Here is a 23,841-nt window from a genome sequence, read left to right on the forward strand (position 1 = left end):
AGGGGGGAAATCAACATAATGAATATGGCATTGTTCCCACTGTAGTTCTAATGCTCTTGCACATAATCCCCCGTGAGCGCCATCTTCAGTGTTTTAAAATGGAGACAGACAAGTTAAGTATGACAAACCGATGGCAAGGTCTCGTCCCCCTTGATTGAGCCTCCAGTGATGACAAATGAAGCTGCAGGGCCGTCGCTTAGGCGACGTCACAACAACGGACGGTCTGCAGGCTTTCAAGCACTGCCACACGAAGACTCCACTCAGCTGTGATTTAACACTCAATTTGTCTCAATATTTTACTCAATGGGACAAGATAGCACAAGTGGGTGTCCTTTTCTGGTCCTAATTCAGGGTGGTGAGCACTTGCTCAGATCGACATATATTATCACAGGGGGGTTGCCCAAAGAGACAGTTCATTTCCTCGTTGGTGGACGGTGTCCTGTGTAGTGTGGCAAGTGTGGAGTGGAGCTTGTGTGTGTCCTCTTTGGGCCTGTCATTCAGCTGCAACATCACAGCTCGGCGGGTCAGAGCAGGTTAAGCAGCATCTGTCATCAGAGAGGCACTATTGTATTGTACAGAGGGGAGGGATGCGACAGTGAACCTTTCCCCACCACCAACCTCCTCCTCCTCCTCCTCATCTATGGGCTCCGCACCACCCAGAACAACAGGAAAGGCTCGTGAGAATCGCTGAGGCTAAACTTGACCCAAGCTGAGGAAGTACTTTTGACATCACAGTCAATGTGCGGTAAACCCAAAATAAAATTCCTTGCCAAGGAAAACCTGCAAAACCCTGGCAAAAGTGGTCCCAGAGGCAGTTCATGTGCAACAACATGGCTAAACTGTGAATGGAATCTTCACTGTGACACTTCCTCCAATACTCATGTAACAGGATATGCATTCACGTGGTCTAACAATGCAGTTGATCATCATAAACATGTTACGCTCTAGTGTTAAAAATGCTTTCCAATCATAATTACGATGTGGAAATCGGGCACCATTTGGTGAAGATATGTCAATTGAAAGATTAGGAATTAAGTACCTGCAAATAGGTGAAAATCTTGATCAAAAATCTTGATCAATGTTGTTGAAATGCTGTCCTTAGCAAAGAATACTAGCCCCTAAAAGACATTAACGGCACTTTTAAAATCTCAAATTTTCATACAGATATCCTAAGAGGAGCTTTTTTTTTTTCATTTGATAAATTTATATATGAATGCGGGTGGCCCGGTAGTCGAGTGGTTAGCACGTCGACTTTACAGTGCAGAGGTACCGGGATCAATTCCAGCTCCTGTGTGGAGTTTGCATGTTCTCCCCGTGCTTGCGTGGGTTTCCTCCGGCGTTCCAAAAACATGCATGGCAGGCTGATTGAACACTCCAAATTGTCCCTAGGTGTGAGTATGATCGCGAATGGTTGTTTCTGTGTGCCCTGCGATTGGCTGGCAACCGGTTCAAGGGTGTCCCCCGCCAACTGCCCGAAGACAGCTGGGATAGGCTCCAGCACACCCCGCGACCCTAGTGAGGATAAAGCGGTTCGGAAAATGAATGAATGAATATACGAATCCAATTTGTCCCAGGATGTCTTGTATGAATTTTAAACTGGGCAAGTGCAAATTAATTCTGACCAATCACAAGTGGCCTTTTAGAGTTAGCCTAGCAACAATAAACAAGAATGTTTTGAACACCACCAGAGATTTTGTTCCTGCATGTAATAACAAAATACTTCAATTAAATTTGTTGATACCAGACATGTGGTATTCCTTGTTCTGTTCAGCAAAAGCTGATTAGTTTCTGACTTTTGCCATGGACATATCGCTAGACCCTTTCAGCAAAAGTTTTTTTTTTTTTTTGGCTTTAGGGTAAGAACTCCACATAAATTCCAACTGGGAAGTTATCTTTTTTTGAAGGTTAAACAGCTTTTTGGGCTGGAGCTCCGACTTCCCATCGGTTTTGTGCTGGAGGGTCACATTCCAAACGCACAACTAGCCATTCTAGCTCGCAAGAATCCTTCATGGTTTGTTGCCATTTATTTAAACAAGACAGGTTTACTTGTGCCATATTCCTTCATATGCTTCACACGGGCGGATGGATAATTGCCTACAGTAGAATATTGTGAGATGCCACTTAGCAGGTGGTGCGTGGGCAAGTGCGCCCATCTCCGCTTTTAGAAACAACACTATTAGCTTGTTCTAGGTCAGCAATAAGTGGTTTCCTTTCACAAGAACAAGACTGTTCTTCTAAACAATGACAAAGGGCAATATCACAGCTGGCAGACAGGCAATCCTTCCTGGGATTTAAAAAGCAACTCGTACTTTTTGCCACTCAAACCTGCGGCAATTTCAAGTTTAGGTCAATCTTTAAAATCCGTAAACATTTCCAGAAGTGTTTTTATTGGTACCAATAACAAACAAACAAAAAAAAAAAGGCAACGAGGAAGTGATGAAAAAAGTGCTACAAGAGCTGAAAAACAAGACTATGTGATGCCCAAGCTATTTCTGCACTGTATGAGGGGGAGAAATGAGATTAATGGCAGGCAGCATAAATGAATGACAAACTCGTGTACTTAGTTTTTTTTTCTCAAAATTTATTCGATATACAGATCACATATTTCATATAACACTTGAGGATTTAAAGGCAGAAACGGCACAACACCTACATTGAATCCCATGTTCACCAATTATCAAAATTGGATCAAAAACATCTGAAATCAAGCGGTTCTGATTGTTTTTACAGTTACAGATTTTATAATTTAGGATCAGACAGTATAATTGTTCCACTAAAAAAACTTCCTGCCTTTATCAGTGTTATGACTGATCATTAAGCTCAAATGAATAATTTTAGCCAGTGGGTCTTCTGTCAGACTCTCAGCTGGAGTCAGAAGCGACAAAAAGATGTATGCTTTATGTATTGTTGACAGGAAGGCTTCTCAGACATTTGGCTAGAATGAGAACAACAGCTCATCTCTCATATGTACAATCCTCAAAAGGTGCAAGCTCTCCAACACACCATTTTGCACAAACCTGAAATTGTAATACTCAATTTCCATTGAAAGCATAGAGCACAGTAACAGGATGTGGTTCATGGAACATCAAAATATAAAATATACATTTGGATACAATTTTTCAACGTTGCTTCCTTGTCCTGTTTTGTCAGCTCATTACTGCTGAATAAATGTAAACAAATGCAGTGACTTTCTTTGGATATGAAATGATCAGACTGACCTCAGTATCAGAAGAGAAACAAAAAAATTCTGGAATACAATACAAATGTCTCTAGTCTTTATAATTACAAATGCACAAACAAACTCCACGGGGGAATCAATCTGTAAGTGTATGTTAGGCCAGTATTGATTCAAAAAAAAGAGCCATAAACACATGATTACAAGGGCCATACGGAAAGTACACGGTGGAGTTGAAAAAAAAACTCAGGACTCATGAATATGGCATGTCCAACAAACAGTGGAAATTCAGAAAATTAACACACATTCAACCAAATTACATTTGACAAATAAGAGTAATAAAGCCCTGCAATCACTGACTTCAAACAGTACAGTAGCTGCTACAGCAATAGCAAGCGTTGACCTTTCAGCCCCTATTCTCAAGGAGCGGCTAATGTTTGCATGTATGTGCGCACGTAGTGTTTTTTTGGTCATGGTTTGTTCAAAGTTGCGAAGAGTTGCAAAGATGTTCGCCAGAAATTCCCAAAACAGTTTTCTTGTCCCTATCAAATTTTGAACACGTTCAACATGTCTTTGCAACAAGAACAACTGATTGGGAGCATTATAATTATTGCCGAATTTGTTTGCAGCCTTGGACGAAATAACAACATTTGCACACACTTGCAAACATTCACCGCTCAGTGAGATCTTTAGGTGTCTGTGAAATGGTCAGCCAGAAACAAAGGAGGTAGCTAAAGCGAGCAGCTGCTTGCAGAGGTACAGTAGGTATGATTAGGCCCAAAAGCTTCAGAGGTTAAGGCAAGCTGTGGGGAGCGCTGATTTTAACTGGGCACTGGCGAAGCACTCATGTAAACACAGTGAGGACTGAGACGAACACAGTCAGCTCTAGCAGCAGAACAAGGCAGGCGGGCTTCTGGGACGGACAAATTAAAGGTGGGCTGAGCAGCGCCATGCTCGAGGGGACTAGCACCATCGGGGGTTGTTTTTGGAGACCAAGTAAATGCAAAGTGACTCATGAATTGGTATCTTCAGAATAGGGAGCCTATTGGACATGCGAATGAAGGGGAAAAACACATCCGCTAAATTAACGTCACCTGTCTGATCGAGTCTGCATGGATCCGCCTAGGTTCGTTAAGGGGATCAGTCACTGCAAAGGCATTTGCACCTGTGAGGGTGTGCATGCCCGTTTGCGATGAGTGTAGATGTGGCGTCCACATGCGTGTGTGCGTGCGTTGAGTGAGTGCGAAGACCTGCACAGGCATGATTGTCAGTGTTGAGATGCAGTGCTTTGGGTTAGGTGGGCTGTTGATGGGAGGATTATAATGGGCGGAGGTGCAAAGGGCGATAGTAATCTCTTAATGGAGGTTGTGGAGGAACAGGAAAAGAAAAATGACACGCACACGCACGCACACACACACACACACACACACTGAGGAATGCAAATCGCTGAACCAGTGTGTACAGCTAAAATTGTGAAAAAGACAGACCTGGAAATCATCTGGGGAGGTTTTGGGGCTAAAAACAAAACAGCAGGTAAGATTAGGTCCAACACATGCCAATCCGAGTTCACGAGGGTGAATTTGCTCCTGTGGAACACAACTTGAGCAAAAAATGTTTTTTCTCATATTCACCGAGAGGGCCGCAAAATCAAAAGGAAGTCAGCGAAGATTGTGTTGGTTGCTAGAAATCAACTCCTTTGTGGATTTATGATTATTGATTGTATGAGGACCCCCACCCCCCACCTCATCCACAGCCTGAATGTTTGAACACAAGAAGTAAAAAGTGCCACAGAAGGAGCCCTGTTAGCAGCCAACTTTGCTGCTGTTATTTTGGCAGTTGGAGATCCTTTGCTGCATTATTTGTCTGCAGCACTTGTTCCTCTTACTTCACCTTTTTTGCGGAGCTATGGGGGTAGAGAGAGAGAGAGAGAGAGAGAGATTGTTAAGGAATGGATGTTCAAATGGAGGGCGTATACGTAAGTGGATATGAGCAACTTCAAATAAATTGATGAATTTGTTTCAGGTGGAACTTTTTCCAATAAGCCACAACTTCAGTTGTAATTTTTTCCATTCTACACTAGCCACAAAAAAGGCCAGTCATAAAAAAAAAACAAACAAAAAAAAAAACAATCCATAGCTTGTTTATGAGGTAGGTTAGGGAAAAAAAAAAATCAAAGGAAATATTCAGATTCTCCCACCCACAGGCTGATCGCATTAGGAAGCCAATTAGTGTTCGAATCTGATAGCTGAAGACATTAAAAAAAACAGTTCAAATCAACTGTTGCTCTAAACTGAGGACTGGACAGACGAGATGAAACAACATCAGGATTACTCTCCTGCTTCAGCCACCCCACCCCGTGCACATTCACTCAATCAACACAGAGACTCCTTCTCAAAGGCAGAATTCCATTTGTATGTTAATGAAGGAAGAGGAGCCATTTTGAAGGTAACCGCTTCTTTGGCACTTCCTTCTTGACCGTCTCCTTCCTCTACTCTGACAGAACCATTTCCAGTGTGCACCAAATGACTGTTTTGTTCAGGAGGCACCATCCGTTCAGACCTAAGGTTGTCCTTCACCTTTTGCAATCAAGACATTGTATGTTGCGGAGTCCATGGGCTAGCATCACACGCAAGTATCATCCTGTCCAGCAACCGTAACCAATGTTTACTGACCCAAAGAGAAAATATAAAACACATGCTGGTAGATAGGAGGGGATGTTTGAGCCTGTCCCTCTTAGGCCATGCCAGTACTGTATAGCCTAAGCCTGGATTCTTCCATTTTCTCCTTGTATGGCCAAAAGCTCTCAGATATTTACAGGAGTCCCAAGGGAAAAATCAGTGGGTAAGGTTTCACAGAGAATGGGAATTACAGAAATAAAACACCTTCTCTGACTTTGCATTTTTGCTGTGGATCATGGGTGCCACGATCGAGGGTTCTGTTCGTAACTCATGCTCAACAAAGCGACTGCTTACAATACAGTATATGCGCATGTGTTTGTGGAGGTAAAAAAAATGCGCAGATATATAAACCCATCCGGAGGAGGAACACACATGCAGACATAAACACCACTAGAGTGAACAAAACATCATTTGACAACACCCAAAAGAGTGAATGCAGCAACCGTGAACCCAGAGGTAAATACTGTATGTGTGACTGGCCTGGCTACTGCTCTGCAGCCTTTGTGCCACACACTGCTCCCTGCTTGCGCATCTAGACCGTAATGAAAAGTAGAGTAAATTGGGAAAACCTGTAAGGCAGCCTGGATATGCCAAAGTATATTAAAATGTCGAGTTTGTCAAGTGTCAGGCAAATGAAGTGGATTATGAATTATTATTATTGAATCAAGCGACTGCTTTAACTCAGCTGTCCCCAACCCTTTTCACATAGCGAACGGGTTTGAGGTAAAGAAATACTTTGACGGACTGGTGTAGAAACAAGAAAAACAAATGATTAAAAATACAAATCACTATTTTATTGAATTTAGCTTTGTAATTAGTAGGAACCCCATGTTTGTTTATCTTCAATGAGCTGCTGCCAACTTGGGGCAATCGCTTTTCTTTCCACAAAGTCTAAGGCTTGTTTTTGTCAGCTTTTGGGCTTGCTTTTTCCGCATACACCCTTGTGCATGAGATGGGCGTTTTGATGGAGCAATAAGGTGAAAGGATGCACCTGATTTTTAAAAAACAACTCTTTCTGCAGACTCTGACACTCAATAAAATATATTTTTTGCTCAGTCTTTGTGTACCAAATGGCCTGCAGACTGGTACAGTACTGCTTTGAGAAACAAGTGACCTGGCTGAGTTTCTGCAAGATACGAGCTGCTGCTGGACCGATTTATTTATTTATTTTTGTGCTTTGACTTGTGAAATCAGACATGAGATACGAGCAGTTTGGCAGTGAACTGGACACACTTGCCAATAAGCAGCAGTTTGGCAAATTGTGAACAATTTAACCAAAAAAAAGCTTCAAGTTCAAGTTTACTCTCAAATCCAATCGAACGGAATAACATCTGGTGTACTTTAGCTCACGTAGAACACATAACACTTCAGTGACCACTGCAGTGGACCGCTATTTGGACTTTTGGGGATCTTTGTCCATCTTGGCGCATGTGACTTTCTCTAAGTTTGGCTACACACGTGAAAACAGGTTATAGGGCAGCGCTGGAAGTACATAAAACTGAGTTAACCGATTTTTTTTTTTTTTTTTTTTTTACATATGAATACTACTTGTCCACCCTCATCTTTAAGTTTAACATGCTCTGTGCACTCGCCTCATCCAGCTCCTTCTGAGTCTCTGCCTCCATCCGTCGAATGTCATCCATTGTTAGCTCCACCCATTTGTCAATCCAGCAGAAAAGTTGGCGGTGAAAGTTGGTGAAGATCCTCTTTTCTTGCTGAAAGAGGGTATTGGGCAAGTTAGGGCTGGCAGATATGTTTCGGTTTTTAAAATTTATAGACACTGCATTTCAAAGAAATCCAGGCAATCTTTCAAATTAGAGACTTAAACAAAAATCAAAGTAAATATAGGGCACATCCATCAAAATGTTTTAATTTTACAAAATCTCCACAGTAATCAACAGAGTCTGAATTCATGTCAAAACGTCAGGAATGTATTGAGTGTCAATTGTGCACAATGGTCACACTAACCTCATGGATAAAATTCTCGACTTTAGTCTGCAGGCCAAACCATTTAAACTTAACTGTGACCAGTTTATAGGCACACATTCTAGGGCAGTCAGTCTTGGCACCCAGCTCCTTCTAGTGAGAGAAAAAACAAAACCAAAAAAAACCTCAAGAACTAATTCAATCCATCCACCCATCCATCTTGAGGGGCCCAACAGGATAAATAATGTAACCATAAGTTGTATATAAGAAAATGATCATAAAGACAGCCGAGAGAATAACATTTAGGACCAATCTTGGCAGCGTTTAAAACTAATAAAAAAAGTCATTAATACATAAAGCTCTGTGCGTGGAGCTTAGTGAAATAATTATCAATATGAAGATGTGCCACGCACAGATGAAAGTGCCTTAATGTATAACGCACTTTCTGAATCCATTCTGCACTCCGTGCTGTCCTCTGAAGAGAAGAAAAGAAGGGAAAAGGGGGGAGGCGGCAGCAGACCAAAGTGGATAAAGGGACCAGTTCTCTGCCTCCGCCCCGACAGCGACACCGTTCCCGACAGACATGCCTTTGTGGCCAGGGAAGGCAGATAAAACGGAAGCGGAGATGCGATAAGGGCGGCGCAAAGCCGGTTACATTATTAACACCGAGGACTTGCTCGCCCCGAGAACACTCCCAGAGAAGCCTCAGAGAACACCTGTTTAATTAATCACTTCATTCTGGCTCACTATTCCAGGAGAAAATGCCACAGACCTGCCTCAGTCACCCCCATCCCGCTGCTGTTTGATGCTGCCATCATGGAGAAAAGCGAGAGAAGTGAAATGAGAAACATTTCTAAATTTGCAGTGGGTTTAGAAAAGTTGTCATGGCAAAAGGAGAACTTCACATGAAACGCATTCTACATCAAAACACTTAGGGTGACATTTCTTCTCCCCCTCTCTGTGCCCCACTCAAAGGAGAGGAAGTTTTGAGAAATACAAAGGGAAGTGATATGCAAGCATGTGTGCATGCAGAGATAGACAAGAGTTTTATTGCTCCGTGAGCCTTGCAGAAAATTGTCCCTCTGTTGTCACAGTATTCTTTTCAGACTCTTTCAGTGTCCACTGTGGCTGGGAAAACGATCTAATTAAAAACACAAATGAAAAGTTGTGTTTCTTTATTCACAGTTTTAAAGTCGTTTGCCAGCCTGTGTTCTGCAGAATTTCTGGTGGCAAAGGAAGGTTTCCTATGTTTAAAGACTGAGGGAGCGGGAGCAGGGCAGAAATTATAAAGCTGTTTATTTTTAAAAAATAAATTAAAAAAGGACTCTTGGGAGGCTGCAGGTAACAGCAGAACTTAAGGATTCAGAGGGGAGTAACAATCCTCCAGTCAAAGTTTTTGCACAGATGACTATCAGTCATGATCATCTCTCTCTCGTGGCAGACAAACTGAGCGAGAGGACAGAGCTGAGAGAAGAAAGCCATTATCTGCCCTGGCAACTTGAAATTTCTATTAGAGGCAATTAGAATAGAGAAAGTGGTGATTTATCTTCATCAGCCTCGCATTCTTACAGCCCCACTCCTGCTCAATGTTGTCCTGATAAATACAGACAGACACTAGTTCTTGGGTGCAAAACAGCTTATCAGGCCAATAAAGTGTGCTACAATTTTACTTAATTACTTAGAGCCTATATTTTTAAGTCTTTTAAAACAAAAGCTGCTCAGTCTTCTTGATCAAGATTGATTTATTCATGGATGTTTTGACTTTTTTACCCAACTATTACCCAATTGATTGCATATAATTACTCTGTGGTGAAAAAAGTATTTGTCCTCTTCTCAGATTTTCATTTCTTTTTGCATAGTTTCCCCACTTGTTTAATTTTATTAATATTATTATAATATATATTAAGAAGAAATGGAAGCCAAAAAAGAAATGGAAGACGTTGCAGCCATAAAATTCTAAGTTAATGATTATTTGCTGAAAATATTTACATTTTGTCATTTTGAACATTAAATATCTTGTTTTTGTATTGTATTCAAGTAAATATAAGTTGAAAATGATTTGTAAATCATTGTACAGGTTTTCTGTTGATCACAACTTCATCGGAATTGGGTTTGTACAACAATGACATAACTAACAAAACAAAGACACATCGTAGCCTTGAACCAATACACTTGGGGTTGGTTGTCTGTCTGATATTTACATTTGTTTGATGATCTTAAACATGAAAGTGAGGAAAATATACAAAAAAATGAAGAGGGAAATCAAGCAAGGTCCATAAAGGCATGCTTGGGTAAGTTTGGTATGGAAGAACTTCCACAGAGGCCCAAACTCAAACCCATCCAATACCCTTGGGATGAACTACAAAGCCAAGTGGAATGCTCGAGAAATACCTTCCAAAGAGGCCCAAGTGGTCCTCTTCCCGTCTTAATTGACTTGAACTTGGCGGGGTCCTCATCCTGCTTGTAGTCCTATGGTGACAACAACTGACACAATATGATAAACAGCACATCTTGTTTAATAGTGTAATATAGCATAGTACAGTACAGTATAGTATAATGCACCCCAAGCATGACTCTAAACCTTACAACATCACATACGCTTAGAAATTTCACCTTAGCGGGCATATGAGAGGATGGACATGGATGGAAATCAAAAGAGAAAAGCACCGTCAGCTATTCAGAAAATGAGTTGGCAAATACATTTTGGTAGCAACACACGAATAATGAAATGTATGCATTAATATAAACCATATGAACATACATACACTTACAGTAATTGCATCTTACAGGGTATATAAATCACTCAGAAAAATGATCTGTCGGCCACGCATGCCATTTTAATTCCTGATAGTAAAAAGGCCACAAGTGCGCTCCTTAGTAGCAGTGACTGGTATCGGCTGCCATCATGAGTAGCCGATACACTGAAATAAGGCTGGTATCGGGCTGATGTTTTCGCCAAAACCCATTTTGTATCATTGGTGACATGATCTAATTTGCTGATGGAATTATTGCAGCTGTAATAAGAAGTGAGGTTAAACTTACAGGATGAGCAAAAAGAAAAAACATACTGAATATAATGTAAGGATTTCAACTTATCAACTGCTCGGGGACCCAGCAATTTTAAATAAATCATGATGTGCCAGCAGCTAAAAGCTATTTTTCAGGGCGATCAGTCAACAGGAGGGTGCAAAACTCAGTGGGAAATACGCACACGTTAATTTGACTGTTTTAATGCTGGGAGCTCGATCCCCATAACAATGCAGTGTGCAGCACTAATGAGGTCTGTGAATCAATGTGCCGTGGCAGACAAAAAGGGAGAAACTCCACCACTAAACCAGAGTGTGTGAGTGTGACCTGTGTGCATCGTGTGCGTTTGTCGAATGCTGCCATACGAAGAACTGTGAGCTGTAATTACACTAACAAACTCATCGGTGTAGGCGGTATGTCCCAGGGCCTGCAGCCATGCCCGAGGCTGAGGATTGATAGGGCCCTTAGACACAACACACTCCTCCAGAAAGACAAACATGTCCGCCTCGTTAACTTCCCAGGGCAAACAGACATTTATGTGCATGCACACGCACATGTGCGCGCGCGCACACACACACGCACACGCACGCGCACGCACACGCACACACACACACACGCAGAAATGAGGCAATGTGATGTTAAATAACAGCAATAATATGTAGACACCTAAAATCTTCAGATTTTTATTTTCCTGACGTGAGGCAATCATAGAAAAATATTGTCAATATAAGGACCTTCCATCCATCTTCTATACCACAGGTGTCAAAGTCAAGGCCCGGGGGCCACACTATTTTATGTGACCCGAGCAAACAATTCAAGCATGTCAAGTTCCATGAAGTCTGAACCAAATGTTTAAATTTTCAGATATAATGTAATCATTACAATGTTTAAACAATGCATTATTCTTGGCTTCTGATGTCAAAACTAGTTATCCATCTATTTGTTGCTCGCTGTTTATGTAATATGTGGAGGTGGTTCAACATTTATGTGCTTTCACAGAATTCACAGTCATAACGGCCCTCCAAGGGAAATCATAACTACAATGTGGCCCGCGACAAAAGTGAGTTTGACACCCCTGCTCTACACTGTTCGCCATCTTTGGGGTAACAACACACACATATATATATATATATATATATATTCTTAGATTCTTCGGTTAACTCCCACACAACCGATGCTAGCATGGGGAGCCCATGGAGGCGTGAGCCAAGATTTCAAACCAGAACCTCTCAACTGTGAGGCATGCATGTCAATCCCTGTGCCGTCCTAAGTTAATAAAGTCTTATTTGAATCAGATTGGTTCCATTGTTAAAATATCTTCATGGATTGGTGTTGAGTGGTGAGAAAAGCTTCTAGCAGAGCTGAGTAAAACAAAATATAATATGCATAATGACTTCCACTATGCATTTTCTAAAAACAATTTTTTTTTCTTCATTTTTGGTTTGAAAATTAATGGTCTCTTGGCACATAGATGCTGCAACTTCATATCTGTTTCGCAGAATTCGGTTTGACCCATCCTCAGTTTTGTGCAATATAACAGCAAACAATACCTTGAACGTTCTTCTGGTTAAATGTGCATAACGGCATTTAGAATAATAATTTAGCAAAATTGGAAAAGACTGAAGCAATTTCAGCAACAAGAGAGATTATGAGCAAAGAGTCCATTGGCATGAGATAAATCGTTCCAAAGAAATTGGTGGCCATGTAATAACCAAGCGTGTCCACAAGAAGGTACTAAACAGTGCTTTTATGGTATTAATTTTTACTTACAGAAGCTGAAACTTGACTTCTGTCAGCAATGTCAATGGGCACAACAGCGACTTGTTGCCAAGTTGAACGATCTAGTTTGTGCACCTAAAGCAAAAACATTCAAATAAATTGAGGCATACAACAATGCTATAAATTCCTTTGGTGTAATTTCCTCACATTTTCTTGTGTTCCAAGATCCGGTTTATGCCACGTCTCAATCTTGATCAAAAAATTATCTTTCATATACTCATTCTACAGGGAATGCAAAAATGGATACGGAGCAGTGTAGTATTAACTATAATGCATCATTCTACAAAAACCACCAAACATTCAGCCATCATAGGAGACCTACCGTCACTTCTGACCAAGTCGCGGTAAAGGGGCAGGGTGGTCGGGGGGGAAGAAACATGACATTAGCAACAAAGAAAAATTCAGACAATCAGTCAGAAAATAGTAGGAGGCATAGCGGAAAGGGCCAACAACCACTGGAAGACACGACTCACCAGTTCTGCAGTAGGGGTAGGCGTTCCAGGCTTTTTCATGAAAAACAAAGGCACTTTCTGGTGCCAAGAGCTGAATGAATGCTGGAACTTTACTGTGGATTGGTGTGGAAGAAGGGGCAATAGATGGATATGGTGAAAGGAAAAGATAACGTTTAAAATAATGGTTTACATACTGTAAACAACAGTACCTATATGTACACTAACAATCAAGTACATAAGTTTTCTCATTCAATAGCACTTGTGTGTCCCTAAAACGTTATACAATGCTGCCATCAGCTGGCCAGATACTGCAATTACTGTAAAATGGAGCACAACAATCCAATATTAAGTTTGACAAACCTCTTCAGGCGGTAGATTTTGTGAGTATACTGTCCTTTCTCTCCATGTTCCTCATAGGGTTCATTTTTGAGTACTTCAATCCCTTCACCACCGCCGGTTTCATTTTTACTTGCTTCAGCCACAGAAAACAACTGCCCAACTTGGTACTGCAATGCAAATATGACATTATTTCCACAATCCAAACACATGTGAAGTCGCAAGCATTTGGATGGAACTCTTTGCAAACGTTATTTTCAAAAAGATGAATCCAGGGATGACTTCACATAGGTTGTCATCACACTTCATGAGAACTCTAAAGACTGACTCTGCGCATGCAACACTCTTTCAGGATAACAAAGTGTATGTATGCACCATCATGAAGCTTCTCTGTGGATTATGGCAAAATGCAAACCTAGTTCAATAATTTTTCAAATTTACTTAAGATACAGATTTATTTCAACGTAGATTCCCACACACCAAACCCGCTCTGCATTATATGCGGCGATGGTGAATCGTATTTTTCATGCACTTTTTATTTGCGGTGTATCTTATTTTGAAGACACGTTTAAATGTTACCATAGCGAGCAGAGAGTGTTGCGGCCAGGTCGAACGTTCCTGGTGTTATGATTCGTGTTTATTATTATGTTACGAAAAGACCACAGTTTTCATGCAGATCATATTATATTGTTGTACTTATCCGGCTTTAAAGGACAGTCGCTGAAAATATTGTCTGTCATTAAACCGGTCCGTGAGGCAAAAAAGGTTGGGGACCGCTGCCCTAAATCATGAGCTGAATAAGATATAACTTGTGTGCGTTGTTTACAGTTATCCAGTGGAAAGCAAAGTAGTCAAAGTTAGCAGACTCACATTTTACAGCAGTAAAACTTCTGCTATATCCCGATATTTTCCCCATTGCGAACATGTACATCACTTGCTGACCAAGGCGAGGTGGAATTACATTTCCATTTATCTTTTGCGGTCAACTTCTTTTTACAGATACATGAAGAGAGTTTTTAAGATGTTTCTGCGATGCAGCTAACGTTCCTTTCATGTCTTTGTCAAAGTTACAAGAGGGTTTTGCTTTTATTTCTTAGTTTTAACAGGTTTTAACGTATGTTGATATGGTATAAAAATTGGACCCTCATGAGGATAAGCGGCTTGAATAATGGATGGATGAATGAATGAATGTCCAACAATCATGAGTCAATTAGAACTAATACGGGGGAAAGTTTGACCATGGAAATTATTGCTATGTACCATATTTCTTGTGAGAAAATATTTTGGAAAAAAAGAAGGTGGTTCCATTTTCAATAGCGAATGTAGGGGCACATTAGAAATGACAAAGATAATTCTGTTCTGATATGTATACGTTTACTTTCACTGTTTGGGAAAACAAACCATTTTAAGAGAAATAGTTCAGATGTATGTTTAGGTCACTGGGCCAGTCCAAAATTAAAAGGAATACACACATTTGAACATCACAAGATACTTTTGCCAATTCCATAATAGGAAAAATATTACTCACCTCCTCAACACTACAGGGTAAAACCACACGGCTAACAAAGACACAGAGAGAGATGAGTATCAGGAGGTGAAACGCAATGCAAGTACTACATCAATTTAAATGAATGAAAAACGTTTTACAGAGCATAACCTCAATTGAACAGACTTAGAACCAACGGACTCTGGATTGACATGCTAACGGGACCTTAGCATGGACTTCGGGGTGATATTCCTTCAAATAACAAATATTCACACGCAAACAATGTGGAAACCCATCCACAAAAACAAATTATATTAATAGACTTCTGTCGTGCACTTCATCCATGCACGGCACCACACTGCCCCTAAAAGGCCAAAAACGCACAAGAAAAAGCCAGTGTTTGTTTTTAGTGTTTTATTTTTAATTCTTATTTGACTTTCTTACAAATTTCTTTTTTCAGTGCCCTTTCAAATTAGATTTAAAGTTGAGCTTTCAAGGAAGATGTTCAAAAATATTTGCTGGTATGACTGATTTATGGGAGTTATAACCACTGCAGTGTGTTTGGTTATAATCAAGTTTTCTCATTGGATTGTTTAATTTTCATTTATAACCATTGCCATTCATCCAACGGACATGTAATGGCTCCCTGCAAATATATTTTTTAGAAATACATTCGATTTCATCGAATGCAAGTGGTTATTTATTGCACAAGGCATATGCCTGATATGATTCCTTATTTTGGAGAATTTAAGCTGTTGTCAGAAATTCTCATTTGATTATTTAGACATTCGGCGTTGCAAATATAGTAAACTGCAAAAAATGCAGGGTGTTAACAGGCTGTATCATGTGTTGCATTCGAAATTTGGAACAAAAAATGTCAACGTGACTCTTCAAAATTCGTTCAAAATAAGAGTGTGTAACAGAGTTATGCTAGGACTATGGAGCACAACGTGACAAATGTGCGAATCTGTAGGAAAGCATTCAGTGTTTAACTGACATCTGCTTGGGCAGCGGAAGTGCTTAGTCCTACTTATCGACAACCAAATAGTCTTCTGAAAGCATTATAAATTAAAAGGTATGATTTGAGATTGTTGAGTTCCTTGGGCTTGATGTTCGTACAGGCATCGTTTACTCCAGCTTTAAGGCTCGGGGCTATTTGCTAACGGTTTTAACACTAATCGAAGTAGTAAAGCTAGCTAAATACAGGACACGGTAGGGTTTAGTTAACACAACATGGGCACACACGAGTTCCCAGGGGTGTATGGAAATATATTTCTGAAAAGGTAGCACTGTCATCGTATCAAGTCTTACTTAAATTGAGATAACTTCAAAAGCCTCGGTCGATCGTCCACCCTCATTACTAAATATTATCTCTGTTAGCTTTTTTTAAGCTAATATACTGTTTACGTCAAGTTCAACTACTTAACGAAAGAGAAGCAACACTCTTTTTACAAAAAAACCACACGGCAGCCATTAACTGGGCTGTTAATAATTAAGTTACTTTACGTATATGTGGCAAACAGTAAGATAGCAGCAGCTGTCGACGCCGGTAGGCCACAAAGTAGTTGTTGGGCAATGCCACCACCCTTCCCTCGTGTGAATGTCAGTCGCAGTGATGATGAAAAGTTTCCTAGTCGCTAGTATCCAGTCCGCGAACCCCTGCCACACCCGATCTAAACCTCTTATTAAACCGTATCTAGTTGTAAAAGAAGTCTGAAAAGAAAGACTTAGCAACAGTATGACACTTACTACTCCTTGATGAGGACCATCGTTTCAAGCTCGCAGACCAATACGTCGTACCACTGTCTCGACCGCTGATTGCCGTTGACGTCATCAGCTGTGTGGGGAAAAAAAACGATACTTAGCCCCGCCCTTTGCGTTAGGTGATTGGCCGGACGCTGGTACTCATCATATGCGTTAGCCAGTGAAACCTCAAATCACTCTCACGTTGCTGAAAAGGCCACTTTTTGGTAAACATTTAACAGTTGGATTTCATTTTATGGCCAAAAAAACAAAGGGGTCAAAAGCTCCCTCAGTAGTTTCTACAATTCTAAAGCACAGGCATTTGTGTTAAAAACAGATTCTGGTAAAGTTAAAATGATTTATGTCCTTTAGTGAGGGGAAACCAAAAAAAAGGAAATAATCAAGTACAGATACCTGAAAAAAAATCTACTTAAGTACAGTAACAGAGTCTTCGTACTTAGTTACCGCTGGGGGTAACAGGGCTAAATTCATGAATACGCACAACAAATAACATATGTTGCCCAATTGAATGAATGATTATTAAATAATCCTACTGAGGAGATGTGGTAAATGACGAGACGAAAGCAAGTCATGTCTCTTTACTCTCCACACAGAACTGACTGGTTACACAGCAAGCTACTCTCGTTCAACCCTTTGAACGATATATATGAACGGGCTACTAATAGGCCCCTCACTAGGCCAGAGGGCAGCCATCTTATTTTGCAACTGTTACTGAAAACTTCAGTTTTTTTGTTTTTGGGCTGCGTGTTTTACGCTAGGATCCCTCTTTTGAACAATTAGAGCCACTCAAAGAACAGACTTCGCACAAACATTAAGAGTATATTATCTCAGTATCATGATTTGTGACTGACCGAGTTTAGGTTTAAATTTCATTGTGAATTTTGTCCAGATGGGCTTTATCAAGTCAAGTATCAAGTACAACTTTATTGTCAAATGTGCTGTATGTGTTACATACAGCACGTTTAGTTTCATTTCATTGTTCATGTTTCTGACAATCTGACAGACAAATCTTTGAGTAGCAGTCAGAGATGTACCTTTTAAGAGAAACTTTAAAATTACCTTCTTACATTTAATGTGCATGTTGTGCTTCTCCCAGACTTATTGGTACAACCGTATGCCACCAGAATTTGGATTTTGATCCCTTCATATGCAACTTTTGTTTCACCTCTTGTGAGCAACAACCAATATTTTTTACCAGAATACTCAATGTGCAGCATTTGCACAGTTTACTACAGTACAGTACAGTACAGTACAGCCCATTTTGTACTTCAAATAAGGGCAGCACAGTCAACAAGTGGTTAGCCAGTGTGCCTCACAGTTCTGAAGATCAGGATTCAAATCCCGGCTCTGGGTTTAAGATGTGGAATTTGCATGTGCTCACAAGTTTAATCTTTGGGTACTCCAAGTTCCAACCAGTCCGGGAGGTACCCCGCCCAACGCCCAAAGCCAGGTGAGCAACCAGCTCACCCACGAACCACATGAGGAGAAGCACGACAGAAAATGGAAAAGTAAACATTCTCTAAACATTAGGTAGACTTGCACAATCTGATACAGCAGACAAATCATGGCTTTATTTAGATAATGTTCAGCTTTGAATATTGTCAAAGAAAAAAAAAAGTTTGCAATATGTAGTAGGTCTACAATGTCTGCATATTGTAAAAACACATTTGAGACAGCTATTGTACTGGTTTATTACACTGAACCAAGTCCAGTGAGTGTATATATCCTAATTTTGTTTGTTTGTCCACCCAGAGAGAGTTATCATTCAGGTAGTAGTAGAGTGGCAGCAGATTAAAAGATCCAAAGAAGAAAGGTGAGTTTTTTTTTTTTTTATTGAAACAGTTTACTGATAAATGACAGGTGGTTGTCATGAAACCGTGATGTTAAATCTAAAAAAAAAAAAAAAAAATCATGGGCTAAAAATTCATACATCATACTTAACATTGAATAGCAAAGGAATCCATGCTTCAGAGCAGACACTCAATTCACAAAGAAATCAGGCAAAATGCCCTTTTGACTTCAATTAAAAATATTAAATCTTTTCTTCCACTGTATCCATCTTTACACGGTACATGTTTTTTTAACAATATAAAAATGCTTAATACTGATTGTGAAACACTGGAATTAATTTACAAACATAACAATAATATTAATAACAATAACAAATAATAATAATAATAATAATAATATTAACAATTACCATTATTTTTTTAAACAAAAATTAAATGGAAGAAGTCAGTCATGGTTGTGGCATCTTGGTCCGCATACACAATGTATTGTGGGGAAAGACCAAATCGCATTTACATTTACCTGACACACAGTTACACACAAACACAGTATCAGGTCATTGAGTGTTTCTCATTGCCATTTACAGAGTTTTGGGCACACATACAAAATTGCAAGCATTTGCCTCACACCCCCAAATCAATAATTGTTCTCACTGTCTGTAAAGCTTGGCTGGTCAATTGCGGTCCTCAAAAACTGACCGACTTTTTCACCACATACAGAGCGGGATGTCTCAGCACTTAGAAGAAGGAAAAAATCTTCCAGACGACAAGAATTTGTATCCATTCCCAGCAGGTAGTCTGATCGAACGAGCACCAGGACTACTGCTTGTAGAAATGGTAGGTGACGCAGCCCCTTTCTTGGGACTGGAGCAGTGAATCCCATTGGAGTTCTTACCCACCCTCTCCACTGACTGGAGTCCCAGCTCCCGCAGCTCCAGGCTGTCTTGGGTCTCATTGGGGGAGCAATGTCGTGGAGACAGGTTCAGAAGGCTCAGGACATCTCTACTAGCAGATGCCAGAGGACTAGGGGAGCTATGAACAGCTTTGACTGGGCCAAGATGTTGCTGGGCTGCAGCATTCGCCCAAAAGGTCTTCAGATTGTGGATGGCTTGGACTTTTTCATCAATAACCCCTCTTCTTAATCGATCAAGGTCTGGTACATCAGCCGACGTGGCGGAGCCTGTAGAGGAGTAGGATAGAGCAGGAGAGGGGGCACTCCCAACAGGTGATTGGTGCCCAGAACTGGGAGACACATTACTGGGGGAACGTGAGATGTGGCCACTGTATGGGGAACTTGGGTACTTCAGCTTGAACTGTGCATGGTTGTCCGAAATAGGCGAAGCGTGGCTGCCGTCTTTTTGTGAAGACTCTGAGACAGCCGGACTATTGTAGCCAGAGCTTATTTTCTGTAGAGACGATGAGCGGGAGGGCGGTTTGGGTTTTGGTGAAGACTGAGCTCTGCCGCTAGCGCTGCTGTTCGGACGGCTGAATGCACTAGTTTCAGAGGAGCGGAAGGCGCTACTCCGTGGTGAATTTCCTCTTGAAGAAGTTCCACCCTCCACTCTGGCTCGCTGCAGACTCCCGACTGCCTGTAAATGGCTGTGTGTCTCTTCCAGAATCTTCTGTGCCAGCTCCTGAGGATCAAGAGGGGGACTGTTTTCCTCCTGAGACTTCACAGTACTGTCTGTCTCTGTACTGGATTGATCCGATTCGCCCGTGTCTGAGCTGTTCACCTTACCGACTTTCTGAAATGGTGAGTTTGGACTGGGAACTAGGGATGTTTTGACTGGGGAAGTGGGGGTGCTGACACTGCCTCTTGATGACACTGACACAGAGTAACCTCTTCCAGACCCGCTGCTTAACCTAGCAACAACTCCTCTACCTCCTCTGTGGTGGCGCTGGCTGTGGCCTGGTGGTAAAGGCAAAGAGTCACAGTGGCTCCCGAGTGGTTCACTACTGATAATAGAGAAGCCCTCATATTCCTCCTCCTCCCCTCGAGCTGCTGACATAGCAGTCGCTGCTCCATGAGGAGAAGAGCGGCTCCGGGGAACATGAGGGTGCTTGTGGGCCGCATAATGTGCTGCTGTACCACTGCGGTGCCGATGGCTGAGGATGTCACAATCGGATTTGGAAGCAAAGCTCATTGAGGAGGCCACAGAGCTGAGGCTATAGACCGAGATGGCATCCGATGCCTGATTGTCCAGGCAATGAGGAGAAAAGGGAAGGCTCGAATAACCCATTGGCAGAGGGTTGGAAACAGACTGCGCTGAGGCCAAAGACTCAAGGGAAGATGAGCTGTCTAGACTCAGACGCTTTGGCAGTTCTGTGGAATCTGTAAGAGATGATTAAGACAAAATATGACACAAGAACTGGCACAACTCAGCAAGTATGGCACAAAAACAATAAGACAAATGTATACAAACCAAATAGTGCCAGCAGAGACTGCAGAGCAAAGTGCAATGTGCGGCGGTTGGCTAGCTTGCCCGTTTTTAGCACCACTTCTTCCTGGCCTACCTCACACAAGTCAAACCCTGCATGTTCAAGCAACGATAAATGCATGTCATATCTGTAAGTTATTGGATACGATGTGGGAACCTTGATGGGGGATACAAGTTCACTCACCAAGTGCTGCCAAAAACTCATGGCATCCTGGAAGTCTCCAGAGTTGCACACTAATGGACACCTGAATCGGCAGGAGAGAGAAGTCCTGTTCCTTCTCGCCCGTCTGGAGTTGCACTAGCACCTGGTGGAGCTGGGGTAGATGAAGAAAAAGACGGAGAGCAAAAAAGATGAAGCTTTAAAATTATTAGTCTAATTCTCTTGGTTAAAAGACATCCACATTGTTTTGTCGGACAGGGTTTTGATACATTTCTAGATATTTGTTTGAACCACAAAATTAGTAAATTCAGATCATTTTTACCAACAAATAGCTCGATTTCACATTGATTACGTCGATAAAATGCACACAAATGTACCACTACTGCATTTACAGGCAGGTGTTAATCTGTTTCTATCAGCTATGAATAGGCTTTAAGGCAAGAGAACATTTCGCAGCGCACATGTGCCCTTGCCTGTTTTGTTTGGGGATTAGCTGAGAACAGAGACACCATTGTCAACCTGATGTAACTGTTTGAGTTTTACACACATGCCTCTTTCCTCACTAAACTTTTTACATCATAGCTTTATTGCTTCTATCGTCTTGATCAATTTCTCTGACCAGCAATGACCCAACAATGCAAGATACCCTGAATGCATGTTTACAATGGGAAAAGTTGTTTATATGTTACACTCCATGCGTACTAATTAATACAATAAAAACTGTCATGCAGTTACTCCCATACTACGATGGTGTTACAAAAGGTTTGGTGGAATGGATTGCAGGTTGGTGAAGGCACACTTACCATTGCCACCACATTTTTAACAGCCTTCAGATTGCACAGCAGAGGAAGGAGAGAGAGAATAGCATTTTTATTGCATGCACACAAGCCAGCTCACAAGGGTTCAGGTCAATAAGGACAACATTGGCCAAGAAACAGTAGTGTGTAAAATAATATCCTGGAAAAATATTTTGGAGGTTGCGTCACTGACACATAATATCACATACACAAAAAACATTACTTGAAAACTTGAAAGCATGAAGTCACTGGTAGTGGAGTGGCACACATACTGCAGCTGATTTCACTTGCACAACCAGCGCGTGATCGATCATTGCTCAGTGAGTGTGGGTGTGAGTGTGAGTGTGAATGTTCTGTCTCCATGTGTGCCATGTGATTGGCTGGTGACATATTCAGGTCGTAGACTAGCACTTGCCCACATAGAGCTGGGATGGACTACAGATTCCGCCCGAAAATATCTTATTGTTGTACTGTATCAGAGAGCTGTTTCTAATACGTGAGGGTTTATTATGAGTTTGTTGTTTGTCTGCTTATTGCCACAAGTGGGTCGCCATTTACCGTCTTAAAACATGTTCTTACCTCACGTTCCACAAAAATGCGGATAAAGGTTATTCTCTGGTGTCACATGTTTGGCTGCAAGATAAGTAGACTTCACATAAAACCAGCACTTGAAGTAAAGCTAGAAGGGCTTTACTAGCACATTTCAATAGAGATTAAACTGACGCTTGTGGTGCTAGTGCAATGGTGTGTATCCAGTCCTGATATCACCTGATATCATAAATTGTGTGATGCCGACCAAAAATATGTTGAGCATGGTGTAAATGGGTCCATACCCGATTGATGAGCTGCTCCCCTGCCTCTGAAGCTGTGATGAGTTTGCACAAAGCCTGGAGCGCTTGTGGTGGCAGACCTAAGGGACAGGATCACAGTTTTTGTCAACATAGTAGATTCCTTAATAAGGGACAGACTGCAGCCTGGAATTTAAGGTTTCATCTATGCTAAATTTCAGTTGCTGGAAATTGTGCATTGTGCACACCTAATTACATCGGAATAAAGTTGTTTTCACATAGTATACACGCCACAGAGATTTGATCAATATTTGTTTTTTGCTGACATATTAGTCTTGCATAATTTACAGCAAAAACCCATTTTGATGTGAATCTTATGGTTGTCTGAAACTGACTTTGTCCGGGGTGCTTACCTAGAAGCGATTGTAAAGTGGTACTGCACTGCTGGAGTTTGTCTCCCGGGTCAGCAGTGGGAAAGAAAACTGCTGCGGGGATGCCGGTGCCTGCAGAGTCAAGGCGGAAGCCCACGGCAGTTAACAAAGCCTGCCACCCAGGGACTCCCCCAACTTTATTCTCCACACTTTGCTGGGATGTGTACATTGAGTTACGTTGACCATTCTGGATCCTTTGAAGAGATTTTTCCACCTGCAAGCAGAACAGCAGTAGTATCAGTAACATGGCTTTCCTTATTAAATCCTTGACTGTGTGAGTCCATGTCTAACCAGGTGGAGTAAAACCCTTAGGGCATCACGTGCACGATCTGGATACTGCAGAATCTCGGCTAAAGCTTGTCCAATCAGGGAGGAGGGACTGTTAAGTTTCACATCACTGCCGATCAGCATGTAACCTGGACAGAAAATAACACTTTAATGAGACCATATTAGGTATTTAGATATTTGGTTATTTTCCTTCATTAGTTATTGTCATTTTCATTTTTACAACTAACCTGCCCAGTTGGAGGGGTGTGAGTACTGCTTGCTGCTCTGTACAGTTTTCATGGCATCTGCCAGTGCAGCACTAGCCTTGGTCCCATTCAGAAGGGCGGTATAGAAGGCATGAACAAAAACCTTTGATGCTGCCACAGGGACAGGCCACAAGGACACAAGAACACACTGTGCCCCTGCAGCCAGGAAGGACCGTGTCAAGCCAACAACACCGTCGGCTGTCACCTTGCTGCTGGACTCGAGGTAGGAGCTGATGACAAAGAATCAAAAAAGAAGTTGGATTAAAAAGTAATAGAAGAACTTG

The 23,841-nt window shown here is 41.4% G+C and overlaps 2 protein-coding genes across 6 annotated transcripts in view; both read right to left on the reverse strand.

The window, feature by feature from the left end:
- Positions 1 to 2,565: 2,565 nt before the first annotated feature.
- Positions 2,566 to 16,716, reverse strand: LOC109525033 (phosphatidylinositol transfer protein beta isoform). Of its 3 annotated transcripts, XM_019885259.1 has the most exons (12): positions 16,609 to 16,716; positions 14,902 to 14,932; positions 13,398 to 13,543; positions 13,059 to 13,150; positions 12,908 to 12,915; positions 12,733 to 12,807; positions 12,577 to 12,660; positions 10,171 to 10,248; positions 7,822 to 7,932; positions 7,446 to 7,568; positions 6,331 to 6,385; positions 2,566 to 5,080 (listed from the first exon to the last, which is right to left on the reverse strand). In XM_019885259.1, exons 1-11 carry the CDS (start codon positions 16,626 to 16,628, stop codon positions 6,338 to 6,340), a joined length of 816 nt encoding a protein of 271 aa, XP_019740818.1. In that variant the 5' UTR covers positions 16,629 to 16,716; the 3' UTR covers positions 2,566 to 5,080; positions 6,331 to 6,337. The 3 variants fall into 3 exon arrangements, with proteins under 3 accessions (XP_019740818.1, XP_019740817.1, XP_019740819.1); XM_019885258.1 differs by lacking the exon at positions 6,331 to 6,385 and having other exon boundaries at positions 2,566 to 5,078; XM_019885260.1 differs by lacking the exons at positions 6,331 to 6,385; positions 7,822 to 7,932 and having other exon boundaries at positions 2,566 to 5,078.
- Positions 16,717 to 18,434: 1,718 nt separating this feature from the next.
- LOC109525017 (tetratricopeptide repeat protein 28) overlaps positions 18,435 to 23,841 on the reverse strand; it is a 185,100-nt gene continuing 179,693 nt past the window's right edge. For 2 of the 3 annotated variants that reach the window (XM_019885235.1, XM_019885237.1), the window contains 8 exons: positions 23,540 to 23,787; positions 23,316 to 23,440; positions 23,007 to 23,238; positions 22,639 to 22,715; positions 21,812 to 21,835; positions 21,033 to 21,162; positions 20,834 to 20,941; positions 18,435 to 20,742 (listed from right to left, as the gene is read on the reverse strand). In XM_019885235.1, coding sequence (XP_019740794.1) covers positions 19,142 to 20,742; positions 20,834 to 20,941; positions 21,033 to 21,162; positions 21,812 to 21,835; positions 22,639 to 22,715; positions 23,007 to 23,238; positions 23,316 to 23,440; positions 23,540 to 23,787 — 2,545 coding nt within the window. In that variant the 3' untranslated portion in view covers positions 18,435 to 19,141. The remainder of the gene's footprint in view (positions 20,743 to 20,833; positions 20,942 to 21,032; positions 21,163 to 21,811; positions 21,836 to 22,638; positions 22,716 to 23,006; positions 23,239 to 23,315; positions 23,441 to 23,539; positions 23,788 to 23,841) is intronic. The other variant, XM_019885236.1, reaches the window with a different exon arrangement.

This window comes from Hippocampus comes, unplaced genomic scaffold (assembly GCF_001891065.2).
Source record: "Hippocampus comes isolate QL1 unplaced genomic scaffold, H_comes_QL1_v1.1 scaffold45, whole genome shotgun sequence".
In the NCBI taxonomy this organism is placed as follows: domain Eukaryota; kingdom Metazoa; phylum Chordata; class Actinopteri; order Syngnathiformes; family Syngnathidae; genus Hippocampus; species Hippocampus comes.

Excerpts from the sequence above, each read along its gene's own strand:
- LOC109525033 (XM_019885258.1), bottom strand. The coding sequence starts at position 16,628 with ATGGTCCTCATCAAGGAGTA. Across the intron at positions 12,661-12,732 it reads ATCTTGGAACACAAGAAAAT|GTGCACAAACTAGATCGTTC; the intron begins GTGAGGAAATTA and ends TTTTTGCTTTAG. Across the intron at positions 10,249-12,576 it reads GAAGTCAAGTTTCAGCTTCT|GACTACAAGCAGGATGAGGA; the intron begins GTAAGTAAAAAT and ends TTGTCACCATAG.